Genomic DNA, 24,051 nt, shown 5'->3' with positions numbered 1-24,051 from the left:
AAAAAAAAAAAAAGAATGCGTCCCCTTAGGGCATCCACACCCTTGAGGCCTTACTGTTGTCACCCACAGCCTCCCTCCTGGCCAGCAAAACATCACAGCTAAATTTTGTTTTGGTGCCAGGAAAGGTGTAGGCTTTTCACTGACATGCTCCCCATAAACTATTACCAAAGGAGCAAGAGGGAGAAAATGCATTTCCTGAAGTGCTGAGCTGATTAGCTCAGCACATGACTTCATTAAGTGGCCATCCTGCTCAGTTCCCCAGGGCCGGTGCCCTGCAGGAGCCAAAGCACAGAAGACAGAAGTGTGGTCTGAGGACCAGGTTTAGAAGAGGAAGGGCTGATTCCTTTCCTTCCGTACTTTGTCCTTCCCGTCTGTCTTCAGGGCTATGAGGGGCAGGCGCATGCATGAAAGTAAGTGGAAGGCAGAGTTTCACATCAAGTGTCTTCCTTTACTGTTCTTTGTGTCATTTTTTTCCCAACTTTTCAAGGCAAAGTTTCTCTGTAGCTTTGGAGCCTGTCCTGGAACTCGCTCTGAGACCAGGCTGGCCTCTAACTCACAGAGATCCGCCTGGCTCCGCCTCCCAAGTGCTGGGATTAAAGGCGTGCGCCACCACGGCACTGGCTCTTCTCGTTATTTTTTTGATGCAGAGTCTCTCACCATGAACTTTGGATTCAAAGTTCTCCACTTTGGCTATAAGGGCTGGCCAGTGAGCCTCCGGATCTACCTGTCTGTCTCGGCCCAGAGCTATGGTTACAAGTGTGCCTATCTCTGTGTGCCTGGCTTTCACGTGTGTCCTGGGGACCACACTCAGGTCCTTGTGCTTGCACAGCAGGCTCTCTCTCACTGACTCCTCTCTCTAGCCCTGCTATTTAAGTTTAGAGTCGAGCTCTCAGTATGTAGCCCAGACTGGCCTCGAATTTGTGATAGTCCTTTCTCAGGTTTCCCGGTGCTGGTATTACAGGAGTATGCCACCACTCCTAACTTGTAAAAGTTGGGTTCTAATACCCAAAGGCCTGTTTTGTTTACAAAGGTCAGGAATCTCTGCCTTCTTCCTTAGGCTCTTTAAAGGCTCCAGACTTCCCTCTGCTTCTGTGGGGGTTGACGTCATCACCGGCACAGAGAGGATGCGCTGCTGGGTCATTCATATCTTTATTCTGACAATTCTATTTCCATTGGTACATTTTGAGCTTACACTTCCTCATGAAGTATGAATGGGGACAAGGACATGGAGCGGGAAACAGAATTGAACGTGCTTTGTCTTTTTTTGTTGTTACAAATTAGAAGCTTGTCATGCCTTCATAAGTTATAAAACGCCATTTCCCTGGTCCCCTTAAAGAAAATGCTTCCCTTCCTAGCTGAATTTATGATGAATTTTCAATAAAAATTTGACGATAAAAGTCTAAATGCACAATAAACATAAAACTGCTTTGTAGTTATAAGTGATGATTCATTGCTTTGAGTTTTAAAGTATTAATAAATTAAGATTTCCTCTAAAATTCTGAATTTCCATCCCTTTAGAGAGCGTTTTCTGAAAGTTCCGTCTTCGCCTGTGTGTATTTAACGGCTCGGTGGGTGGTTCGCTGCCCACAGGTGGGTTAACCATTAGTTCCGTTTCCTCTCACCAATATTCAACCCAAGTAACTGTGAACCACCGTGAGTCTCTGCTCTAGTCTAAGCACCTTACATCCCGTTCTTCCTAGCAGCTATAGCAGACAAGTACGAGTGTTACTCTCTTTCTGTTGGTGAGGGAATACAGCACAAAGACATTAACCAGCTTGCTTAACTGTCCCTGAAAACCATACGCATGCTGTACGTTCATGATAGAAAGCTTGAATTGTCTTACTTGTCACGGACATGCATATCGGCCTTCACTTGTCATCCTTTGTTCCGTGTGTTCTGGGAATTGTAATAACAGCATACACACATCACCCAGAACAGCTTTTCCCCAATTACTATCACATTCATTTGTTTGAGAGAGAAAATATTAATAATGTCTCTGAGATGGTCACGGAAGAATGCCAAACCACTGCCTCGAAGCACAGAAACACACAAATGAGTGCACATCATGCTAGCACTCAGACATGCTAGCACACAGGCATGCTAGCACACAGGCATGCTAGCACTCAGACATGCTAGCACACAGGCAGGCATGCTAGCACACAGGCAGGCATGCTAGCACACAGGCATGCTAGCACACAGGCATGCTAGCACACAGGCAGGCATGCTAGCACACAGGCATGCAAGCACACAGGCATGCTAGCACACAGGCATGCAAGCACACAGGCATGCAAGCACACAGGCATGCAAGCACACAGGCATGCTAGCACACAGGCATGCAAGCATACAGGCATGCAAGCACACAGGCATGTGTGCACACAGGCATGTGCTAGCACACAGGCAGGGTAGCATACAGGCATGCAAGCACGCAGGCATGTTAGCATACAGGCATGCAAGCACGCAGGCATGGTAGCATACAGGCATGCGCTAGCACACAGGTATGGTACACACAGGCAGGCTAGCACACACGCACATGTGCACACACTTCAAGGTGAAGCTTGTGTCTGGAGAGCTCTCTGAAGTAGAAGTAGTGACAGTTGCTAGGGATTCTTCCTTCCAGGGGAAGCCAGAGACAAGGGTGAGGAGGGTTGGAATCTTAGTGTTCTTGTGGCCAGCACCCTGAGTGTGCTGATCCTTCACCTTGGCTATAGCCCAGGGACAAGATGACCTCTAAGTGTGGCAGATGCACGCTACCATATACCTCCTGTGGGCCTTCCCCTCAAAGCTTCTCTCACCTGCTTTGGGGATGAGGACCAACCCTTCTCTGCACCTCCTGCCATGATGCTTTCACAGCCAATTACAGTTCTATTTCATTCTCAGCAAGGGAGCTGGCAGCTTTGGGTTCCCTCAGCAGGACTGGCTGGCTGCAATTAATGTCTCTTCTAGAGCTGATCTGCTAAGAGGAGGCCAGAATATTTATTCTACCCCCAAGCCCACATTTAAATTAGGAAATGGAAGGTTTCCTATCTCGTTCCCTATATTCAGAGTCCTCAGCTAACTCAAATGTGTTAACCCTTCATAGCTCATTCTTAGTGGTGTGTTGACTGAGGTTTCTGTTCCACCTGGTCCTGCAGTCGTTCAGACCCAAAGAAAACACACAGAGGTCTACATTAATTATAAACTGATTGGCCTATTAGCTCAGGCTTCTTATTAACTCTTATTAACTTACATTAGCCCATAATTCTTGTCTGTGTTAGCCATGTAACTTGGTAACTTTTTCAACAAGGCAGTTACATCTTGCATTCTCTGCGTCTGGGTGACAACTGCAGACTGAATCTTTCCCTGTTCTAGAATTCTCGTAGCCCCACCTCTACTTTCTGCCTGACTACTGGCTACAATCAGTGTTTATTTAAAATATGAGTGACAGGGTACAGACCATTGTCCCATAGCAGTGGTGGAGTTGGATCAGAGAACCAAGAGACCATTCCTGGACTGGACGTCCCCAGGAATAAATGAGAAATTTCTTGATTCTTCTTTTTAATACCCCCAATCCAGACCAATAGGATGAGCTGGGGACCCATTAGCTCTCAGCTAGAGCCGGGGATTCAACGAAAGCCATAGACATAATGCTTAGTGTTCTATTGGAGCTCTGAATGCAGAAAGTAATGCATAAAAATCATTTGCTTAAGGAAAGACAGAAAGTTCAAATGAGGGAAAGTCAGGAGAAGGAAATTAATACAAATGGAATTTTATCACGTGGCACACATTTTATATATAGTAGAATGAAAAATCACTATGAAACTGCACTTTTACAGACAATGGAACTAAGGCTCAAGTGAAGGAAATTGTCCAAGGCCATCTAACTAATGTGTTGGAGCGACTGTATTAATGGCCTCCCTGCTGTCACTTCCTTTTGGCTACGGCCATTCATATCAGTTCTAGAGGAGCTACATGACTTGCTCTGGGCAGTGGAGCCTTGGCAAAGTTGATGCAAGCAAAGGCTCACAGTGCTTGATGGCCAAGACCCGCTCTCACTTCTGGTGGGAACGCTTGTCGTCATGCCAACAAGCTGGGCAGTATTACTAGATGACATAAGATGCATGGATCAAAACGGGGTCATCCCATCCTGGATCAGCCAATATCCAGCCACAGACAGACCTTGAAGTCCCTCCAGTTATGACCAGTGAAACGGAATCAGGAAAACCAGTCAACTACTTTGTAGATTTGTGAAGACTTGTGAGTGGTTGCTTAAGCTTTTAGTTTGGGGGTGCATATGCAGAGGCATAGTTAGTAGCTAGGGTTCATTGATCGAGTCCATAGATGGCAGAGTCCATAATGAAAAAAGAAAAGGCTGGAATTGCAGCAGGTGAAGACACAGGTTCCATTAAGATCTTGCAGGCTCTGGGTTACATGAGGTTTTACTGGAAAGACTGCAGTATCTCTAAATCTGGGTATCGTAAAGGGTAGTTGTGGCTGGCAGGTCTTCCATGTTCCAAATGCTTTGATCCCAAGTGCTTACCCCTAGAGTTGCCATCTTGGAATCTGGGTATGCAGAGATTCTTGACAAGAATTCTCAAATCACGTCTTTCGTTTGTCCCTCTGAGAAGGCGATCAATCCCTAAAGCTGAGACCCTGCAGGTTTTCCCGACCTCCATACATTGTGTCCGCTCATGACTGAAACAGATCCTCCTTTCAGGGACTCCCTTCCCTTGTATGGCTCATTGCCCGAGTCTTACAGCTGAAGTCTGCCCTTGCCAGAGAAAGGTACAGAGACAAGTTATCTGCATTTCCTGGGGTTTCTTTTTTGAGTTGTGGATATGGTATCCTCAACACTATCTCTGAGACTGTGGAGAAGGGACAGGGCCTTGGGTACGGAGTCACAGCAGCAAATGCCGACTCGGGTTAGTGAACAGCAGGATTGTTTTTAAAGACTAACATGGCAACCTATGTCCACAGCCTTAAAAACGCCCGTGCCTTTTAAAGGAGTGATTCTATCCAGGATTCTCTCCTAAGGACACCTGTACATGATTTGTGAAATCAGAAAACCACCTGAGGGAATTCTTACAGAACCGATATGATTGGAAAATACAAGTCAAAAATAGGCTGTATGTTATGGACCAGATTGGGGGGCAATTATGCAGGAAGGGGACTGTAATTATAGAAGGTTTTAATTTGTAATCATTCCTTACACCATTTTAAGATAGGGCTATCCCCTCCCATTCCAGACTCTGAGCAGGAGCACAGAGAGAGAGAGTTGGAAAATTTGCCTTAAAAACCCAGAGACCAGCGAAGATCTATAAAAATGTGGCCGAAATGATCAACGATGTGAGCCTGGGATTTAAATATAGGGCCTTTCAGTGTAGATGGATGGTGACCGAGGGGAAATGAATGAAGTGTCAAACAGCCATAAAGTCTAAGAAGAGGAGCGTGGGGCTAGCTCACGAAGTCCCAGAAACGACCAAGAACACTAAGTCACGAGTGCTTTCTGAGTGGCCTGGCCATCTGACAGAGATAAGCATGCAAGAGGGAGTTACGCTGTGTCAGTCCCTAATTAAGTGAAACACAGGCAAGAATCATGCCAAGAGCTGAGGCACTGGATGAGTTTGGAATGTGTCCCGTCATGTGACAATGTCTCTTGGGCTGGGGTCATCTTGCATTTTCTTCTTTCTCTCTTCCTTTTCTTTTCCTTCCTTCCTTCTTTCCTTCTTTCCTTCTTTCCTTCCTTCCTTCCTTCCTTCCTTCCTTCCTTCCTTCCTTCCTTCCTTCCTTCCTTCCTTCCTTTCTTTCTTTCTTTCTTTCTTTCTTTCTTTCTTTCTTTCTTTTGTTGGTTTTTCTGTAGCTTTGGAGCCTGTCCTGAAACTAGCTCTTGTAGACAAGGTTGGCCTTGAACTCGCAAGAGATCTGCCTGCCTCTGCCTCCTGAATGCTGGGATTAAAGGCATGTGCCACCACTGCTGGGCCATCTTGCGTTTTCAACACGAGGACTAAGCGGTGGTGTTCCACCCAAGGCTGCAGAATGTTCAAGAAAGGTGATTGTCCTCATTCCTCAGAGGAAAACAGTGCTAGTCTGTAAATATCTCCCCGTGGCTCCCAACCCACACCCCTACTCTGATCCTCTATCACCTTTACCTCACACAGGTTTCTGTGCCTGAGCTCAAAGAGGAANGAGAGAGAGAGAGAGAGAGAGAGAGAGAGAGAGAGAGAGAGAGAGAGAGAAGTAAGGACTATAGAATTCTTTGAAACAGAAAATAAAATTGCCAAGATAACAGCAGCCCCAGAGACTTGGAGCTGCTTAACAGAAGCGTGGAGCCAGCAGGCTGGAGTCTATTCCCATGCCAGAGTCATTCAAATTCACTTAGCATGCTTTCTGCTGACAGAGAGCTGCAGCCAAGACTTCAGGAATAGTACACTTTCCTGAGAGGTGTGAAGAGAACCGAGCTGGGTTTGCAGCAGACTCTGGCATGGGCACCCCAGTACTGCAGGGATGTGGGACCTGCTCTTGGAGCACAGAACTGGGCAGGGCTCAGGGTGGAATCTTTTGTGTCCCGTTGCAGCAGCATCCTAAGGGAGGCCAACGCCTCTCTGGGCTTCAGGTTGATGTCTAAGTCAGTGGTTCTCAACCTGTGGGCTACAACCCCTAGAGGCTTGCCTATCAGATATTCTACACACCAGATACTTACATTATGATTCATAACAGTAGCAAAATTACAGTTATGAAGTAGCAACGAAAATAATTTTATGGTTGGGAGTCACCATAACATGTGGAGCTGTATTAAAGGGTTGCGGTGTTAGAAAGGCTGAAAGCTGCTGCCCTAAGCGAGTATAAGGGCTGTGAGACTGATTTGAGGAAGAAGCCCAGCATACAGGAAAAACAACAAACAATAGATAGCCTTACTGTAATCTCTTTAAAAAAAAAAAAAAAAAACAGGCAAAAGATTACAAGGCGAAAATCTTTCTTTCTCTGGATCCTCTTTTGTTACTATACTTTTTCTCAATTATAATTATTAATGCATATCAATTATACAAACTAGTGGGTTTCGCTGCAATTTTCACACATGAATATAGCACACTTTTTGATCATGTCCACTTTCCTTCCTTTTTTTAGCCTTTTGGCTCTGCCCTGGCTACGTCCTTTATCCTCTAGTTTTCCCAGGAACACATAAGATTGAAACTGTACGCAACAGGGAACGGAAAGATGACAGTGGACCGTCCGTGACTTAATACTTCCCCCAACCCACCATCCCAACAGGCAGAAGTCATGAACATGAAGAGAAGGCTTGGGTGGGAAAGGGTAGGTCCTAAAAGGGAGGGTCATGGAGGCAGGAGGGTGAATAAGGATTTGAGGTGTTGACTTTGTTCTCCCTTCTCCTGAAACACCAGGGCAGATAGTAAAAACCTGGAAACTCCAAGCTTCCCTGCAAGTGATGGCCTAATCCCATATTCTTGGCTAACAGAAACTTCAGGCTCATCAGGCTCACGGGTTCAGGATCATGAAGTTCACTTTCAAGACTGCGAAGGGAGGTGCTTGGTGAGGGAACCAGCTGTAGGGTGTTCTCATTTGCAGAGTTCGTCCCTACCTCCTCCCGTTAGGTGGGAGAAGTCTCAGTAAAGGTAGCATTACTGTTCTTTTACCTTGTTACCTTTAAAGTACCAGCGGTAGACCATGAAGACAGCAGCCGGGGGGGGGGGGCGTCTGTTCCCCCCATCATGGCTCTGCTGCTGCCACTCAGCGCTCAGCATAATTTTAACTAAATCTCTATTGTTCTAATAAAGCTTGAAATTCAAAGGCTAGTGAAAGCCTGCAAGATTAGAGAGCTGGGATAGCAACTGGCTAACTGTCTCTCTCTGCTGGCAACCAGGATGCAAACCCTTTCCACACCACCCCAACTAAAAAATAAAATAAAATCACACTAAGCTCCTTCCCGCTACTTCCTGTCAACCAGTTGCTAACCTTGCCTCTCTAAGCCCAGGTGAATTTTGTTTAATTAACACAAATACAGCACATCTTCATATAGTTAACAAATGTAGCGTGAACAAACGTAACACATCTTTGCCTGGATAAACAAATATTCCACAACCTGGAAGAACATAGTAACAGTGCCACTGTGAGTACTCCCTATGTGTTCCACAGGTTCTAAGCAGTTCTCATCTTTCAGAGAAACCTTGGAATACAGGAAGTGTCTTCAGTCCTACCTTGACACCTAAGGAAATTTGCCTATGGTCACATAAGTGGCACATGGCAGAGCCAAGGACCTCACAAACCACGCCATGACACCTCATTTACATCAGGTGATTAGGACAACGCTTGGGCCACCTGCACATGTTCAAAGGCAGGGATTAGCAAGAGAGACGACAGCAGCAGAACACACCTGTGGGACAGTGCAGACACGGATGACAAGATGGAGCTGGGAGAGGAATAGTTTGCCCAGTGTCTCTCACCCAGCAAATGAGAGAATTGGTACTTGAACGCAGAATTCAAAGCAGGGATTGGCACACAATGAGTCCCCAGTAATTTTTACTTCTTGGTGCTTATTTTTATCTTTGTGTACATAGAAGTCTCAAAGTAATGTGGGAGGCAGAAGGGTTGTTAATGAGTAGCTGGTCCAATGCTTTACAAAGAGAGTCTTAGCCAATTTTGCTTTAAGTGGGTCTCCATGAAGTTGGAGTCTTTGGGTTGCAGCCAGCACGGGGATACTAAACAAGCTTCTCAGGGGATTTTGATGCAGCTTTAACTCTCAGGAGACATTGGGTTGAGGTAGAGATCTCTTAAACACAGAGTCACCAGCCCGAGAGTAGGAAAGCTGGGATTGATCCTGGGAAAAATCTTTTGTGCTGTGAAGAAGTCAGGGGTGACCCTAAGTACCTGTGGCCCTGGTTGGAAACATAAGAAAGCAACACGAGACCCCAGCTTGTTTGCACCTGCGCAATACATGACTCTACAGCCTCCACCAGATCCCCTAAACGCTCCCATATGATCCATTAACCACAGAGAACTAAAAGTCATTTTAGGAGAATTTCACCATAGGGCCTCCAAGGAGGATCATAAGGGTTTTGCGCAATCGAAGCTGCACGCCCCTCCACTAGTGTGTAAGGACCACAGAAGATGGATTCGAAGAGACAGTTCTGTACTTTTCCCCTAACCTGTCAGATGATTTGGCCTGATTTCTGGAACAAAAAGGGAACACAGTGACCTAGCATCGCTGAAACTTCCTGAGAAGTGTAGTGGCCTGGAACCTTGGACCTGGGCCCAGCCCACTGTATGCAAAGTGCCCGGTTCTAGCTACTCAAGGCTTAGCTAAATTACATTCGCCTATTGAGCCAGGCAAAGGAATGAGGCCAAATCAGCCTTTAATTTTGGCTCTTTGGTAACAACAGTGATGGTAATGATGAGTTAGACAGAAAGACAACCAGACATTAGGGTACACATTTGGGCTGTTAGAAATCCGGATACAATTATGAATGAGCACATTAGGAATGACCTTCTCCTTCCCACCAGCCCTCCAATCCTGTGGTTTGTTTACTATGCAGATCATGTTTGACTTCACAGAATGGGATGTTCTTTAAATTCAATTATTGTGAGGTTAAGTTCCTCTCTCCAGAAGCAGTTGAGTAAATTTAGAAGCCGTTAGAGGGAATAGGTACATTTGTCTTTTAGCAGTTAAATGATAGGGAGAGAGGCAGGGCAGGAGTGAAATACTTACCAGGACTATGAAGGTTGCAGTTTGGAGGGCTTGGGATCGTCTGCCCACCTTCCTTGTCCCGTTTAGCTCTCCTTTTGCTTTGTTTTTGAGATGATGAGCAGATAGATTAGGACATTTTTCATGAAGATGGAAGTAGATTCTATGTGTGAGGCTTTGTGTGTCTGTGTCTGTGTGTTTCTGAGAGTAAGTGGCTTGTATGAGACTAGAAATAGAAATAATTTTGTAGGTTAATTGGATTTTGTATAGATAACTACGGCTTATTAGGCTTTAAATCTCCCCTCATCTTAGCAACAGAGTTCTCTCTTTGTTAGATCAAATTATCTCGCAACAATTCATAATTCCTATCTGCTATTATTGGCCTGCTATTGGTCCCTTGAAGCCACGATTTGGCCTTAGATCCATTGAGAAAAGCACAGTCTGTCTGGAAAAGGAGTATGATGGGTGAAGGAGCTAAAATGACTCTTCAGAAAACAGAGCTACTCAACACTGTCTAATACAGTATGCACAGAATTCAGGATGCCTTGTCTGTGAACAATAACGGATTTTCAGGTCTTGGGGTGATGTGGGAAGTCCTTCTGTTTATGTGTTGCTTTTATTGGTTAATGAATAAAGAAACTGCTTTGAGCCTATGGAAGGGCAAAACAGAGGTAGGTAGGGAAAACTAAACTGAATGCTGGGAGAAAGAAGGCAGAGTCAGGAGAAGCCATGTAGCCCCTGCCAGATTCAGGCACAGGATGCCAGATAGAACTTTACCCAGTAAGCCACAGCCATGTGGCAATACACAGATGAACAGAATGGGTTAAATTAAGATGTAAGAGCTAGACAATAAGAAGCTGGAGCTAATCGGCCAAGCAGTGATTTAATGAATACAGTTTCTGTGTGGTTATTTCAGGGCTGAGCAGCCAGGAAAAAACATGGTCTCCTACAACACTGGGGTATCTTTGGAGGCCATCACTCTCCCCTCGCTTCATCCTCCATAGTCTGCTGGCAAGGATGCCACCCTGATATGTCGTTTTTGTCTTGATTCTGATGCCAGAATACATTGACTCCCACAGTCTGGAGAGCGAGGAAATGATTGCCTACTGTCCTGATGGAAGAAGACACTGGGATTTTCAAGTTTATCCTCTGTTATTCCCATGCTTTAACCTATTTGGGCTTCGTCTCTTCTTGTCTCAGCCTTTCTTCACAAACCTAAAAGGCGAAGATACAAACAACTGGTCTATATTTTGGACCCATGATGTTGTTTGTTATGCCTATAGTCTGTGTGTGTGCATGTGTGTGAATGTGTGTGCGTGTGCGCATATGCATGTGTGTGCGCGCGCGTGTGTGTGTTATTGATAGTCTTCACTGTTTGCTGGTCTCAGGATGTGAGGGCTTCAAGGATTGACAGAAAACAGTGCCTGACTTTCTGTATTATCAGAAACACTACCTAGGGAAGTTTCTAACTTCTTTGGCATTTCCATGTCCTCAACGCGTGCGCACGCGCGCACACACACACACACACACACACACACACCCTATGACCTAATTCTTACCCCTGTACCTACTCCTCCCTATCACAATACAGAAATCTAGCCTGGAGGGAAATTCTTACTTTGAAGTTTCTATCCTGTGGCTTTTCATAGCAGAACAGCTACAAGACCACCAGACTTTCCTTTAATATAGACTCTCAGAGAAAGCTTTAGTGGACTATTCTGCTTATGAAAATCTTTGTTTCTTAACTCATTCTTAACAAATATTTCCCTTCCTACTAATAAGGTTAGAAGCATGAGGGCAGTGTGAAGAAGTGAGATCCTATTTTGACCTGTGCCCTGCCCCCACCCCCGCCCCCCACCACACACACATCAATTCCTATCCAATGAACACAGCCCAGAACTGACTTCAGAGCTGGAGATGAAGGGAAGGAGTAAGGTGCATGCTTTGTGCTGATGGGTAAGGGGATCCAGCAAGATCATCTCTCATATCAGGTCAGAAAAGCTAAGGGTCTTCCAGACAGGCGCTGTGGGTAGAAGAAAAGACGAAGGCGACCATACCAGCGTGGGAAGAGGTGATTTGGGTAACTGAGACAGTCCCATTTTCAGGAGCACCTAACAGACTCTCTGAATGGTATCTTCATTCATGAAGTGGGAGCAATTACTACTAACATCACTGTGTTGAGGTGGCAGGTGGAATCACATCTACAGACATGCTCTGTAGACAGCGAGGAGAGAGAGCAACCCAAGAAAGAAGAAGACATAAAGGAAGGAAATTAATATTTGAAGGAGGCAGGAAAATGGCTTTGTAAGCAAGTTTTGCTAACCCCCATTGTAACCCCTACATACTAACCTCCATTTGCTACCTCGTTCCCCTGGTTTCATAGATGAGGCAATTTGTTTTGATAAAATAAAATCTCCCTGAAGCTCTCCAGGTGTTTCATCTCAACACTTTGATAATTCTTCCTACACCTTCATGCTCAGCTCCCAATAGCTTTCTTTCATATTTCACCTAGAAAATGGGTAAAAAGTCCAAACTAAAATTTGCCAGACTCATGGATAAATCTTGGTTTCGCATCTGACTTAGTCCATCAGCAAGACTGATGACTCCTCCTTTTCTTAGTATACTTCGTATTCTTCCTCGGCTTGCGAAATACAGCATTTTCTTACCTGGCTAGCCTTCTCTTCTCAGCCTCTTCTGCTGGTTCCCAACATCTTATGACTTCTAAAACCTGGTGCCCTCCTTTTCTGGCACACGCTGACCACCTTGGTTATCTCATCTAAGCAGGGGATGTAACATCACCCTCCCCCCCCCCACTGCTAAGGAGTCTAAGCAGTGGATGTAACATCAACACCCCCCCCCACACACACACACACACTGCTAATGAGTCTCATGCCCCTATCTGGTCTCAGGCCCGGCCGGATGCCAGGCTAATGTACACCACAGTGCTCGCTGGGAAGTTCCCACTCTATAGCTGATGGACCTCTCCTGGTTGATCCTTTCAAAAGTGAGCACCCGATCTTTACTCCAAAACCCGCTTGCTTTTCAGTCTCAATTCAAATAAAAGCAACTCTCCCATTCTTCCCAACACCCAAGTCAAAATTAGCATCATCGTCTCCTTTCCTGTCTTGCTCACATACCACATCAAATCCTCCCACCAACCTCAACATTTATTTCTTCAAAAATACATCCGAGTCTTCATATTTCTTAGGTTTTGTCTTGATACTGTTTGGTCTGAAACATATTCATTCTTTATTTATGGATTATTGTAATGGCCTTCTAGCTCCAGATTCCACCTTTTTCCCCTCTAGTCTGTCTCCAGTAGAGAAGCCAGCACAGTCCTGCCATACACAGTATCATGTCATTTGAAGTAGGCAAGAGGGGCTCAGAGACTAAGAAAGTCACCACAATCTTTCACTCAGAACACCCACGACTACCCATTTCATCCTTAACTGTCAGGCCCTTAAGACAGGCCATAACCCTTGCTTTATCCGTTTCCCTACCGCTGGTCCTTATTTTGACCTCTTCTATTTTCTTTTATTTTTTTAGATTTCTTTATTTTTATGTGCATTGATGTTTGGCCTGCATGTATGTCTGTATGAGGGCTTTGGATCCCCTGGAACTAGAGGTACAGACAGTCCTGAGCTGCCATGTGGGTGCTGGGAATTGAACCCGGGTCCTCTGGAAGAACAGCCAGTGCTCTTAACTGCTGAACCATCTCTCCAGTCCCAATCTCTCCGATTTTCCTTCCTCTCACTTACTCAATCTTAGCATGCCAGTGTCTTTGGTTTTCCTGAAATATGTCAGTCACTTTTCTGCCTCAGAACCTGTGCCCAGATTGCTTGGTCCCGAATATCTGCATGGCTTACGTCTCTGCCTGCCTTACGTCTTAGTTCAAACACCCTTCTTCAGTGGGCTTCCATAGACATTGGCTTTGATATATAGTTACTTTCCTAGGTGCTCTGACAAAATATAAGAATTTTACTTGGTTCTCTATCCACTCGAGTGGACAACCAAGAAGAGCCACCACAGAGTTTCAGGGAATATGGTCCATCGTGGCAGGAACGTCAGGGCAGTGAGAACTTGAAGCATCTGGTCACACTGCATCAAAAGCAGAGCGGGAGAAACGCTTGTACTCAGATCCTTTCTCAGTCACTCTGGCTCCCAACCCGTGGGATGCTGCCACCTACTCTCAGGATGGGTTCCCTCAAGTTAAGCATTTCTGGAAATGGCTTCATAAACACACCCCAGAGGTATGTTTCCATGGTGATTCTAAACACAGTCGACTTGACAATGAAGATTAGCCACCACACCATCCCATTTAGAATTTTAGTCGGCCTCGTCCTCCTCCATAGTCCCTTTTCCCTTTCCTTGCTATTTTCTCCACCACACATGACAGCATGTCTTAGGCAGACACAATTGACTTGTTTATCTGATTCATTGTCTTTCTCTACCAGAAATGCCTCCCATCTAGACATGGAACATAGTACATAAAGACTGAATGGACAAGGGAATGACCAAACACAGCTTAGAGTGCTCTGCAAGTTGATCAAGGTCGCACAGATTGTCAGAGCCTAGATAAAGCCAAGACTGTCTAGGATGAGAGCCGGACTCTTAATCATCATGAGCCGCAATAAAAGGAAAAGAACTATAAGCTGTGCCCTAAGGCTGATATGTTATCGTTTTCTTGTTTTGGTTTCCCAGAACAGCAAACTCCAGCCCAGCACGGGACTGCCTTTGCCACAAGATGCTGTATGTATTTCTTCCTGTTCAATGTCAGGGATGCTTGGGAATAGTGAGTGGGAAAAGGTAGTCTTAGGCTTACCTGGTATTGCCATAGCAACCAGGTAACCTAAGGACTCTTGAAGCTAGACCTTCAGGCTGAAAGAGGCAAAAAAAAAAAAAAAAAAAAAAAAAAGAAAAGAAAAGAAAAGAAACAGGCTCAAAAATAAACAAGAAAATCTGTGACTAGAGAAACAGCCGTGGCTGCCACCTGCCCTGTTGGTAGAAGAATCTTCATCCTTTTCCAGCCCCTCCAACCTGGTTAGTCACAGCCACAGCTGGGAAATGCCTTGTGCTGAGCCCCACTTGTAGCACAACGCCTACCCAAGAGACCTGTGTTCTTCCCTGGTCTAGCATCTCTAAACTAAAGGTCCCCCAAATATTCCCGCTGCCCTGTAGTAACACAAGAACATTTCTGGACTGGGAGTCTAGAATACTGCGTTCCGATCCCTGTACCAGCAGGGCAGACTCTCCTAGAATGTCCTTTGTCTTAACTTCTCTCGGTGACCCAGCTGAGCCTTTTCTTATGGCTCCTGCTCCTTTCTAACCTATTTGGCAGATCTTAGCATGACAGTAGGAAAATGGAATGGTAATAGAAAAAATAAAACTGAATGGAAGTTTTAAAGAAATGGGAGCTAGAACTGGAATGTAGCAAGAGCGCTTACGTATGCTGGGGACTGTCAAGTCCTTTGCGTGCTTCTTCTCCCTTGGTCCTTTAAGGAGGCAAGCGTTATCTGTACTTGGTGGGTAAAGATATCACAAAGGTCAAGGGCTTTCCTACATCTGCTTACCTAGTAATGGGTGAAGAGACATCCAAAATCAAAGTGCTTGATTTCTAAAATGCATTTCCTTAACCACCGCCACACACTCCACCCCTTGGAGGGCCAGTTTCTTCCGTGTCCCTAAGCCCTGAGATGACTAAGTAGTATCTGGTCCCTTTGCATTTAGTGAACCCCTTTGACCACTGCAGTTTGCTGAACTCTGCAGATAAGTTTATTATAATCTTCCCCACTTGAAGGGTGATTTTGTAATTAAAAAAAAAAAAGCGGCGCACGGGAGAAAGATGCCCTGTGACAGAGTTCATGTGGAGGGGTTTTTATTGGTGGGGTACATAAAGAAGGGGAGGGGGAGAACTGCCTCTGGGGACAGGAGCAGCAGAACAGAGAGAAGAAAGAAGGGGGGAGGGGAGGAGAGGAGGGGAGAGAAGGAGAGAGAGAGAGAGAGAGAGAGAGAGAGAGAGAGAGAGAGAGAGAGAGAGAGAGAGAGGTGGGTTGGGTCCTTTGAAATGGGAACTAATGAATGTATACAGGAGGTGCTCATAGTAGCTGTAGCTGAGGACCTAACCTGTCAGGACCCCAAGGGCAGGCCAGTACAGATGCCTGAATACTAACAGGAGGAGCTTCAGGAGCTGGGATAGAGAGCCTTGTTCTTCCCCACATTATGAAGCCTGTATAGTTTAGTCCACTCCGTTCTGGGCATCTCCAATTTGCCTAATTGCTTGGGTATCAGTGAGATTAGGTATCAGCCGAAATCTCAAGGGATATGAAAATGATGCAGTACCAAATGGTCTGTAATGAAGCAGGGGGAGGAGACAGGGCTGCAACTGGCCATCATGGAAGATATGGCTGAGGGGCCTAATGTGGGCCAGAAATATCCCTCCCTCTTCCGGGGAAGTGACAGAAAAAGACTCCCAGCACTGGCTTCTTCTCCTTCTCCTTCTTCTCTTCCTCTTCCTCCTCCTTTTTTCTTCTTTCTTCTTCCTCTTCCTCCTCTTCCTTCTCCTCCTCTTTGTGCTCCTCCTCCTCTTTCTTCTCCTCCTCTTCCTTTTCCTCCTTCTCTTCCTCCTTCTTCATCCTCCCTTCCCCGTCCTGCTCCTTCTTCTCAAGACAGGGGTTCTCCATGTAGCCCTGGCTGTCCTGGAACTCACGCTGTAGACCAGGCTGACCTCGAACTTACAGAGCTCCCCCTGCCTCTGCCTCCTAAGTGCTGGGATTGAAGGCATGCGCCACCACCACCGAGCATTCCACCTCACTTTTGAGACAGTCTATTAGTGAGACATGCAGCTTGCCATTTTTAATCTAGGCTACCTGACCAGTGAGCCTCAAGTACCCTCCTGTCCCTGCCTCCCCAGCTCTGAGATTCAAGCATGCACCACTATGCTCAACCTTTTATATGAATGTTGAGGAGCAAACTTCAGGTTTTCATCTTTGTGCATCAAGAACTTTGCCAAGTAAACTGAGCTGTTGCTCTGGTCCCCATCCCCCACCCCCTCCATTTTAGCTCTTAATGGAGTTTACAGTAGAGAACATCTTCATTAATTTAACATGATCCAATTTTGCTGCCAGTTATTTCTATTCAATTGTTCTTGAAGACACGTGTATAACTAGAAGGATCTAGGTAAGTTGGTATTTTACTCTAACCAACTGACTGTGGCCTTTGTCACAATCAGCTCAGCATAGCACTTGCACAAATGCTAAATTTAAAAGTTTCGTGGGTTTTTTTCCTTAAAATCTATCATTGCTATGTTCATCAGATACATATTTCTAGATGAGCTTTGGTACCCCATTTACTAATATTTGTAGTGCTAGAAGTGGGTCCTGTCTGCCTTTTGGGATGTCCTACGGTGCATATGGGAGATTAACAAGTTGTTTCAGGGGAAGCAACTCAGCTCTGGCTCTTGGCCCCTGAGCCAGGCACTGGGACCAGAGTGGGTTCGCTCTATAGCTAGGTATGTGACTGTTCAAAGGGTCTAGTGAGATCTAATGTTCCCATACAGAGCCATGGTGGGAGCCCAGGTCGCATTATCAGCTGTTTCCAGCCAGTAGCTTTTCACGCCTTTTCTCCTCGCTGCTGCCTGGGAAAGAAGGGGTGCAGGCTGCTGTCACTTAGCTTCACTGCCAGCGACCGGAAGTAATGTCTTTTACCTGATCGGCAACTTGACATGGCTGCTTAACAACCCGATTAATCAAACCTAGCTCATCCCGTTAGAATTAATGAGCCTAGGAAACGCTGGCATGAATAATGAGGGCTTTGCCCCTCCCCCAGCACCTCTCCACATTTACCGCTCCCATTTCCTTCTCATAACCATAGCAGGGATGCTCAGCCACTCAGGGAGTTAGAGTTTGCTGGGTGTACTGAGTGACCGCTGCCAGGCATCACAGAATCCAAGATTGGCTGTGTTCTGGAGGAGTAAAACCTCCTGTTCATCAAATAGATAAGCCCATGATCAGCTGCAGAAGTCAGATTATTGTCTAGCAATATTGAATGCTGGGGATGTACCACTGTGCAAAATCCTGCCCTATGAGGAAGTCACAATGCAGTGACCTGGAGACTAATGGAGAAGTGCCATGAAGTAAGCCTGGGAAAGGCCATAGCCAAGAGAAGCTGTTGGTACCCAAGGAGCAGTGTGGAGAACTAAGTGACATTTTGGGGATACTGAATACCTGAGTATCTCTACTACCCAGTAAAGTCATGCACACAGGTGCATGGAGTTCCGGGTGCTGCAAAAATTACTGGGTTAATAAGATGAACATGGTTGGCCTGGTGGTGGTGGCGCATACCTTTAATCCTAGCACTTGGGAGGCAGAAGCAGGCAGATCTCTGTGAGTTCTAGGCCAGCCTGGTCTACAGAGCTAGTTTCAGAACAGTCAGGACTACATAAAGAAAGAAACCCTGTCTTCAAAAACAAACCAGAAAAGATGAACATTGTTCCTATTCTCATAGAGCGGGCAATGCAGGTGTCTAATACAACATTTGGTTTATATTTTTTCATTTAGTCATTCAAACACAAAAGATTGCCAAGTGTTTTCTACTGTAGGGCTTAGCACCAGGGAAAAGGTGTACAAAGGTGTTAGCCTCACACCTTCCTCTCCAGGGTCCTTTGGAGGGCAGAGGGGTACATTACTAGATCCTTATGGTCATGTGTTGAGTTCTCTAAAAGTGACATGCTAAATTTATTCAGCATAAAGTTGGTGTGGAATGGTTATAAATGTGTGCCCCATGTTGGGTGCCAAATTTTAGTAGTATCAAAGAGTTCCACAATAGCCCAGAATGGAGTATAGCAAAGGTTTATTTATTTGAGGATAAACTCACAGGTAGGGCAGCGATCTACAGTCCTCTGCATGCACTAGGAACTGGAACCAAATCCAGCCAAAAAAAAAAAAAAAAAGTACCGTGCATAGTTTTTGTCTGCACTTATAGTACATGAGACCAGACCCAAAGTGGGCTGATATCTTAAAGGCTATTGACTGAAGGAGTTCTCACAACATAAAGTCCTCTCTACCTGGAGAAGTCATGGATGACTCCGTGCAGGAAGTGGCGTTTGAGCCGTCATAAAAACAAAACTAACCTGTAGACTGAGTACAAGAGGACTTCACACAAGCTATTTTTGTGTATAGGAGTAGAAACGATAGGGAAGAATGATTCCAGAAATCATAAGAGGGAGATGGCTGGTTCTGTAGTCTACAGTGAAAAATATGACTAAAGATGCAGATGGATACACTTAGAGCTCAGAAGATCCTGGGCTTGCTTATTCATGGTTGAGAACAAGGCATAGTTTTCTAAATGACGAAACATTTGAATAAGCAAGGAAATGGCTCAAGAGGCCTCATCCCAATATAGTATCACAGGGTTCAGGAATTGGACTGGGCACAGGTCCTTTGATAGGAGTGAGACAGAGGAGCTGAATCCAAAATGAGTGACCTGGACTGGAAGCTTGGAGACCAAAGGAAGAGAAAGACTCAAGAGCAAAGGCCCTTAGTAAGATCAGAGGGAATGCAGAGCCCAGATGTTAAGGTCCCTAGAAAGGGGAGTGGAAGAGCTGAGTCAATGGGGATTTTGTGAGCAAAGAGTGGGTGCGGAGCTGGGAAGGACGGAGATAGAGGTTAAAAAGAGAGAGCGAACAAAAAAAGGGGGGTTGGGGAATGGAAGCCAGGCAATGGTGGCACATGCCTTTATTCTCAGCAAATGGGAGGCAGAGACAGGTGGATCTCTGCAAGTTCAAGGCCAGCCTGGTCTACAGAGCAAGTTCCAGGATAGTCAGGGCTACACAGAGAAATTTTGTCTCAAAAACCAGAAAAGGAGAGAGAGAGAGAGAGAGAGAGAGAGAGAGAGAGAGAGAGAGAGAGAGAGANGAGAGAGAGAGAGAGAGAGAGAGAGACAGAGAAAGGGAGAGGGAGAGGGAGAGGGAGAGGGAGAGGGAGAGGGAGAGGGAGGGGAGAATATAGCTGGTGAGCTTCACAGAGGCACTTTGGGGCCACCGTATCAGGCATCAAGAGACACAGGTTTCAATCATGGCTATCTGATGTGTCACGGGGAGCACTAGAGCATGGGTTACACTCTGCAGTTCAGTTATCAGGGGCTTCTCATCCTGACACCACCTAGCTTGGCCAGATTTGTTTCCCACCTTCCCTTGCTTCTAAGCTGGTCTTTTGTCCTTTGCCCCAGAGTTGGCTGGAGCAACCCAGGCCTTCAGCAAGGACATTGGCCAATCTCTAAGATCCCCAGGATTCAGGCCTGACCTACATTTCTCTTCCTCTTGGGGACCCAGCCTAGAAAGCATCACTGAGGGGACCAGTGTCTTTGCAGGAGAAGGCTCACATTCAGAGTTCTATGGCCTACAGGCATTTCTCTGTACTCAGTCAAGGTGACCCATGTGACATAATTTTAAACTATTACAATCAGGCTACTGAGAAGTTTTAGTGAATGATCCCCTGTAGGACTGAGGGTAGTCTGTATGGGGTCCTGGGTTCAATCGCCAGCACTACCAGAAATACAAATTCTATCATGTTCCCTCATCTGTAGCGAACTGGGGATGGTGGAGGCTGTCCTGGTTTCAGTCTGTGTTCTCCAAATCTCTCCTGCCTCCACCAGCAGATTTCCGTCATTGTGTCAGCTCTCTAGACAGAGCTTGTAACTTGGATGGAGTGGTTCAGACCAGGGTTTAGTCCACCTCTCTATCATCCGCTGGACTAAGGCTCCGGGCTCACCTTATCCCCTCTTTTTCTCTCACAGGGAGAGCTGCTAAGCCCTTGCCGCTGTGATGGTTCAGTCAAATGTACTCACCAGCCGTGTCTCATCAAGTGGATCAGCGAAAGGGGCTGCTGGAGCTGTGAGCTGTGTTACTACAAGTACCATGTCATCGCCATAAGCACAAAGAATCCTCTACAGGTACACCCAGGGCTTCCCAGCCTGGGGTTCCCTCATTACCTGCTTTATGCTGGGGAATTACTGGACTTCAGATTCAGGGCAGCTTGGTGACTAGGAGCCACACAGTCATGAGAGTATGAAAGAGGTTCATTTCCTTTACGTCTAGACAAGGGGAAGGGTTGAGCAAAGAGAGAAATGTATGAGGAAAGGAGTTGGGGAGACGGATGGAAAAGACAGAATAAGATAACAGGTTAATGAGAAGAGGAAAGTAAGAAAAACGGAACGGGGGAGGTGAAAAAAAGGGACAGAGACAAGAAGGAAGAGAGGGAAGAAGGGAAGAAAAGAGAAAAGCGAAGACAAACGGAACAGGTGATCGGGGATACATGGTGGGAAAGGGGAGGCTTGAGCTAAAGCCAAGAGCTTGAAAGGAAGCTGTGTAGAAGAGATGGCTCAGTGGAATTTTTCAGGCTTTAATGTGCTTTTGATTTACCTGGAGTCTTAAAAGAATTCCATGTTCGATCCATGGTTTAGAGCAGGGTCCTAGAACCTGCATTGCTAGCAAGCTATGAGGGATACTCCTGCTGGCCCACAGACCACACTTTCTATGACAAGGGACAGAGTGGGACAGAAGGGAAAAGCAAAGAAAATAAGGAAGAAGAAACCATGACGACAGAGTTTAAAAAAAAAAAAAAAGGCCACCATGAGAGCTAAGGGAAAACAGGCCCAGAGCTAGAGTAGGGACCTGTCAGATTGGCAGAATTCAGGGCTCCCTCTGCCCACTCTCTCCTCTCCCCCCTGCTGACATAGCCATCTTCACCCCAATTGCTGCTAAGTCCTGTGCCAATCAGTCATATCAAGCAGTTTACCAGTGAAGATAGTGCACACACCCACACAGTGTTCTGCTCCTGAAAATACCTACACATATACGTCATCAGTCAAGTAGCCATGTAATCAATTAGCCAGCAAGCCGGTGAGGATGGAGACCACAGATGCCTGACATTTTCCCTCCTCTGTGGGTGGGGTGGTGCGTCAACCTTGCAAATCCAGGAGAGCTGGGAGTGGGTGATTGAAGTAGGGTGAGCATCTCAAAACTTGTGGGGTATCCTGTGGCGTTCTCCGTGGAGGAACTCTTTGGAATTCGGGGGAGGGAAGTACCAGGTTTTCAGGCACCTCTTGATGGGGAGCCCCTCCCGACTGCTGGTTCCATCTTCAACCGCTCCTCTCAGATCCTGAGGCGGCTGAAAATAGCAGTGCCAAGCAACATCTGATTCGAGGTCCTCAGGGGGCAGCGGAGGCCTGAGCGCATTAACTCGCCCCTTTCTTTACAGCTGACTCAGGCCTCAGGAAAGGTCATATCTAAAATCTATGAACTCACCCCAAAACACCCCCATCTTGGTTCCACCTTTGACTCGTATAATGAAAAAATCATTCAGGTATAGGTTTTTACTTGGCTTAAAGAAAAGGTTATTTTAAGTCAGCTTCAGGTAAGCAAATGGCAGCCCTGGCAATATTGGTCTGTTAATCTATTTCCAAGTTACTGTGCTGCCTTCAGTCATGAGTTTCTGGGCACTGGGGACCCCTCTGGTTCTGTTGATTCTGGAAATGCGATGGTGTGTGCGCAGTTGATGCCAGTTCATTTTTCTGTCTAGAAGCAGTTTGGACTTGAGGCTGCACTGTATGGTTGTATCCTCAATTGTTCCGAGTATGTATCCTGGGCTTCTCTGATCTAGCTAAGTGTGGCACAGTTGCCTGCTCTGCCACAGTGGTCACCCTGCAGTAGAAGTCGGAGCTGCCAGATCTGATTAGATGGCAACAAAGCAATGGATAGGGTCCTGCCATCATATGGAAGAGAGCTTCACTCTCTCACCTCCTGGTTGGTGTCCCAGGCAAAGATGTAAGAAATAGCTCAAGTCTTCAATATAGGGCATTATGTTAGTGACATTCTCAAAGAAAGGTTTGTATCTAGAATATCTACTAAGAAAGGAGGCATAGCCTAGTGGGTCTCCAGGCTCCGTCAACTGCATCCCACCCTTGAATGGCAATTCATTAATTCTGTCTTCCTCTAGTTTTAGTTAACCATGGCCAATTGACACCAAAAAAAAATATTAAAAGGAAAACTCTAGAAAGAGTAACTTTTAATTGTGTATTGTTCTGAGTAGAACATGTCATGGCTTCCTGCTCCATCCTACCCAGGACATGGGTCATCCCTTTGTTCATCCGTTCAGGCTGTATAAGTTGTTTACCAATTGGTCACTTAGGAGACATCTTGGCTATTAGATCAGCTGGCATGGCCAACACAATACTAGAATATAGGGTCCGCTACTATCTGAGGCTTCTACTGGGGGCCTTGAAATGCATTCCCCTTGAATGATGGAACACTGTGATATATTAACACACATTTAATGCCTGCTTGTTAAGTTGGAGACAACTCAGTGAAGTGAGTGCTGTTATTACTCAATGCATGGGTTTAGACAGTAGGAGCACAGAAGGATTTATAAACTTGCTGGAGGCTGTGCAGCTATGAAGCAAAGGAGCAGGTTGCTTTCTGCAACAAGAATTCCTGAGTCCAGGCACATGTGCACCTGCCTAGACAAGTTTATCTGTGTCTTTACTGAAACAGTAAAGAATGCCCTTCGTGCCCTAGCTTCGCTCTGAACACTCACAATGCCCGAGGACACAGGACAGAACAATTACCTCCATCTTTAAAGAAGGGTAAATTTAAAGTCATTGTAATTAACTTCTTATCTACACCCAACAAGTTTGGGGGCACAGCTCAACCAGAATTGGGCTCTCTGTCCCCTTACTTGCTGTTCCTTCCCAGTTTAAGGACCAAGATTCCTCTTTGCCCTCCACCCTTGTCTCTTCACTCCCGCAGCAGAACTAGAGTCCAAAGGGGGAAGGTCTTAGGATGTGGAGATTAGAACCTCACTGAGACTGAGATTCTTGTGATCCGGGTATTTGTCAGCAGCAGGACTTGGTACCACTGATGCTCTTTCCCCCCTCTGAGCCCCCTGTCAGGTCTCAGAGCTCTCTGCTCCTCAGCGCTCTCCTTGAGGTACTCCTGTTACAGTTACATGGGACCTCACATGGGACAAGAAGAAATTCTGATATACAGCATCTCATCCCCACCCTTCTTCGTCACACTCTCTTTGGTCAGAGGGCCCCATTAGGGGGCTTGGGGCAGGAAGGGAGATTACAGGGATAAAGAGGACATTTCTATGCCTCTAGAAGGTGGGGCTACAGATGCCAGAATGGTAGAAACAAATGAACAAAACCATTAGAAACTCTTCTAGACAGTGTGGAGTCGGCCCTGGAAAAAGCATGTATTGTACATGAGGGAAGTCTATGTGATAGGACCGTCTTCTGGAAAATGCCTTTGTTATGTGTAACCCTAGGCTGGGAAGCACTGGGCTGATTCTCTGTAATGGGATGCTACCTGTGTAATTAAATGT

General features: G+C 46.0%; 1 protein-coding gene across 1 annotated transcript in view; it reads left to right on the top strand.

Moving 5' to 3' along the window:
• The window catches only part of Marchf4 (membrane associated ring-CH-type finger 4), a 129,179-nt gene that overhangs the window by 85,585 nt on the left and 19,543 nt on the right, over positions 1-24,051 (top strand). Inside the window, exon 2 of the mRNA XM_050123772.1 lies at positions 20,465-20,620. Coding sequence (XP_049979729.1) covers positions 20,465-20,620 — 156 coding nt within the window. The remainder of the gene's footprint in view (positions 1-20,464; positions 20,621-24,051) is intronic.

The sequence above is a fragment of the Alexandromys fortis genome, unplaced genomic scaffold, assembly GCF_014885135.2.
Source record: "Alexandromys fortis isolate MF-2015 unplaced genomic scaffold, M_Fortis_MF-2015_v1.1 scaffold_220, whole genome shotgun sequence".
NCBI classification, from domain to species: domain Eukaryota; kingdom Metazoa; phylum Chordata; class Mammalia; order Rodentia; family Cricetidae; genus Alexandromys; species Alexandromys fortis.
This window is presented reverse-complemented; position numbering and strand designations above follow the sequence as displayed.